General features: G+C 42.0%; 1 protein-coding gene and 1 non-coding gene across 2 annotated transcripts in view; one reads left to right on the top strand and one right to left on the bottom strand.

Moving 5' to 3' along the window:
* The window catches only part of rin1b (Ras and Rab interactor 1b), a 15,426-nt gene extending 13,446 nt beyond the window's left edge, over positions 1 to 1,980 (bottom strand). Inside the window, exons 1-4 of the mRNA XM_008286369.1 lie at positions 1,837 to 1,980; positions 923 to 1,037; positions 613 to 685; positions 31 to 122 (exon numbers count right to left, since the gene is read on the bottom strand). Coding sequence (XP_008284591.1) covers positions 31 to 122; positions 613 to 685; positions 923 to 1,037; positions 1,837 to 1,980 — 424 coding nt within the window. The remainder of the gene's footprint in view (positions 1 to 30; positions 123 to 612; positions 686 to 922; positions 1,038 to 1,836) is intronic.
* On the top strand, positions 1,322 to 1,394 carry trnar-ucg (transfer RNA arginine (anticodon UCG)). Its single transcript has one exon. It is a non-coding gene; the product is annotated as a tRNA-Arg (tRNA).
* Positions 1,981 to 3,599: the final 1,619 nt, after the last annotated feature.

The following is a 3,599-nucleotide window of genomic DNA, read 5'->3' as shown; positions in this document are numbered from 1 at the left end:
TTTTTATGGGTGAGGCCAACAGTGACTGACCTTGTCCCATGTGTGAGATGGCCTCCAGCTGCCTGTGCGTTGTGGCTTTAGCGATGGCCTCTGGCAGCTGCAGAGGGAAAGGCAACACATCCCTGCAGATACAGAAAAAACAAACCTGAGCATATGTGTGATCAGAGACTTCTGGGTAATTCACTACGTGGCCAAAAGTATATGGACAACCAAGCATTACATCCATGTGTGAACCGCAAGCCACTAAGCTGCTGCTTTAATCTCCCATTCTTCTGGTTTCAGGCTTCTATCCAAATTTTATAATTTCAGATCCCAGCTGCGACGCCACTGGTGCCGGGCGATAAGGCCTGACTTTCATTTAGCATTCTGCTTTATCCCGAAGGTGCTGAACGCACTCAAAGTCAGGGCTTTGAGTAATCCAGTGGAGTTCATTGTTCTGATTAAAGCATCATCCCCAAACTCTTGCCTCAAAGGTGGATGCATTCTATTGTGCAGCTGTAAGGTTTACACTATTTGGAAGTCCCTGACTATAACAATCCCCAACCAAAAATGTCAAGGGTAGGAGTGCCCACATGCTTTTTTCCATACCTGTTAATACTTGTAATTTATTACCTGCTGATGCAGTAGAAGGCCACCAGCCGACACAAGTCAGGGAAGGTGAGTGCCGAGCTCTCCAAGGCGAACGCTAGTTACAGAAGAGAGAGAGGCTGAGTGACAGCTGTGGAGGCAGCGAGACACTTGCTCAAATTTAACAGGAAATACTGCAGCTGCAAGTAATTTGGAGGACCCATCCTCTGTGTCCCGCATCACCTCACCCACTAAGTGTACGGACCGCACTGTGCCACAAACACTGAATGTTGAGCGTATTGCTGTAGCTGCAGGTGGATGCTAATCTAATGCTTTTTTTTTTTTGTATACTCACTGGAGTCCTCCTCACAGATGAAGCACTCCTTAACAGAGGAGGCACTTCTGTCTGCTGTCACCCTCAAACACAGCACCTTCCTCTGGCTGGAGCTGCATTTGCGCACGAGAAAAGTCTGCGAGCACCAACAACCATGACAGAAACACAGAACAGTGATGTTATTGTCATTTTTAAAATGTTTTCATATTTTTAAGGAGAGGACACATGTAAAGCAAAAAAATAACAGCTCGATACAAGTTTCTTTACAGTCCGCCTGTAGTTAAATGTCAGCTGTTGTGATAAATGTGACTTAAAAATTCATTTCAGTAAAAGTTTCTTTGCATAAAAAACAATCAAACCCACTCTTATGTTTGTGTTTACGACACAGCATGAGCCAGGAGGGTTGGTCAACATGCACAGGACCACGTGGCCTAATGGATAAGGCGTCTGACTTCGGATCAGAAGATTGAGGGTTCGAGTCCCTTCGTGGTTGTTCTTGTCCTTTAAGTCACTGGTTGCTGAACAAATAAGGCTTTGAACAAGGCTGTGTCTACTCCTGGCTGGACTATCTAAATGAAACACTTGTGTAACCAAATAAGGCAGCATCTAAAATGCTAGACATCCGTGGTATTCCCTACCTAGAAAACAAAAAGTTGATCTTACTCTTTCTAATTACCAAATGAAGCCTTACTTATTGAACTTTAGAGGAGCTGGTAGTTGTATTTTTCAATCTTGGCTGACTACTTTTTAGATTTTAGGATAAAGGTTTATTTTTATAGATTGTTTGACATTAACCTGAACTAATAAACATGTGAGGTGTTTTTTTTAATGAGATTCTGCTACAATAACTGGCTGATGTGTTCCTTGTTAAACCATTTAGTTCAAAGCTTACTCCACCTGATGACATAAGATTAACATGATTAATTGGTCCTCACCCCGACAGGCTCTCTGAGCAGGATGTAGAGGGCAGTGTCTTGTTTGAGCGACAGCTGCAGCCACACTGGATGTGTGAGCAGCAGACGATCCAGGACGCTGAAGCTCCGCTGGGAGCCTCGCTGGGAACTGCCCACCTCCTGCATCTGCAAAACAAAGGTAGTCACACAGTAACATCAGATGGGCTGTTCCTGTCAGTTATTTCAGCTTCAGCTACAGGTCGGTTTTTCACATTTAAAGTGATCTCAAGCAGTGAAGTCTCTTTACCGTCACTGGAAACTGCTTCTGATCATTCCAGGGACGTCCGTCTCCATAAAAATGTGACCGTGCTTCATATTTTATTCACTGTTGTTCGCATTTTACACTTTACAAATGACTGTGTAATGCTTCACACTGACTAAATAGTTCTCCTCAAGCTTCAGTCAAGTTTTACTCCGTGGTTTTATCATTTATTTCATGTATTTCAGTCATCTGGGTTCTCCCTCATTTGTGGTAGATTTTGGCATTTTTGAAAGACACACTCGATTTAATCTGTTTGACGTACAGCTTGATTAAATCTGGTATTAATCGTACGGAAAACAGCTTTACAGAGTGACTTTTTTATTTAATTGACCAGAATAAGTGCGTTCTCTATAAAAACCTGTCTTGTTTCTATTTATTTGTTTGTGTGTGTTGCAGGTGGAAAGACTTATTCCTTGTTTATTTCATATAGTTACTACAGTCCCTAATACAAATGCTTTATCAGGAAGATTCTGCAAAGTACTAATGATATATTCAAGTGCATCATTGTGGTCAGTTTGGATTTATCGCTAAGACCTGATTCTGTTGAGGCAGGTTGCAGGTAAACAAGTGAAACAGACGCTGCTTCGTTTTGCAGTTTTTGTGCTAGAAAATGAAAATCATATTTAATTAAAGTTGCGACCAATCCAAAAAGACAGCAACTGTCATGATAAATCAAGTTTGTGTCAGATTCATGTGAAATAACTATGAAGACAAGTCACTCTTATTTACATGAGACATTTAAAACAATAAAAAAAATCAACCAAAAGTACTTTCCAATCTTGACAAACTGACCTGACTAATCAAACCATGATGATTGTACAACCCGCTCCACCACATGAGCCATTATTCTGCCCTCTCAGTGCTGTGGTTGAGTTTCTCCCCTCTAATCTAAATTCACCAAACAGGCTCACATAAAACAGCTCCACTGCTCTGTTTCCTACATGCCCACAGAACTAGAGTCATGTCCAGTAACTATTATTGCTTTTCTTTGGCGCACTCGGAGCATTGCAATCAAAGCATTTGGATCCTTTGCAGCGTCGGAAACAGAAAGTCTGAAAGTTTCTGTAAATGTTCACAACAACTTGTGTCTGTCCCGAGTTCCCGCAGGGGAAAGCCACCTAGCGACAGTGGAGACGAAATGAGATGCTTTAATGGTCTCCAGCCAGATTCGAAGCAACAATGACGTGATTTGCAGTCAGTTTCTTTCCCTCTAAACCACACTGGCACCCCAAACAGAAGCAGCTTTTACTTGCCGTCTAAAAGCGTCTTTCACTAACTTATCTTTCACCAAACTTCTAAATATTTAAAGCAGCTTTACATCCTTCTGTTCATGCCATAGTCTGCCAAAGTGCTGTTCAGTGCCTCGGATGCGGTACATCTCTCCTCCGTCTGTCGTCACTATAACAACATATTTCAGAAGAGTTTGCTGTGCTTCCACTTTTTGGACAAGTGCACCTTTGTTAAACGTAAAATGACAATAAGT

The sequence above is a fragment of the Stegastes partitus genome, unplaced genomic scaffold (genome assembly GCF_000690725.1).
Source record: "Stegastes partitus isolate 25-593 unplaced genomic scaffold, Stegastes_partitus-1.0.2 Scaffold453, whole genome shotgun sequence".
Lineage (NCBI taxonomy): Eukaryota > Metazoa > Chordata > Actinopteri > Pomacentridae > Stegastes > Stegastes partitus.
Note: the sequence above shows the minus strand (reverse complement) of the source record. Positions and strands in the feature narration are given on the sequence as shown.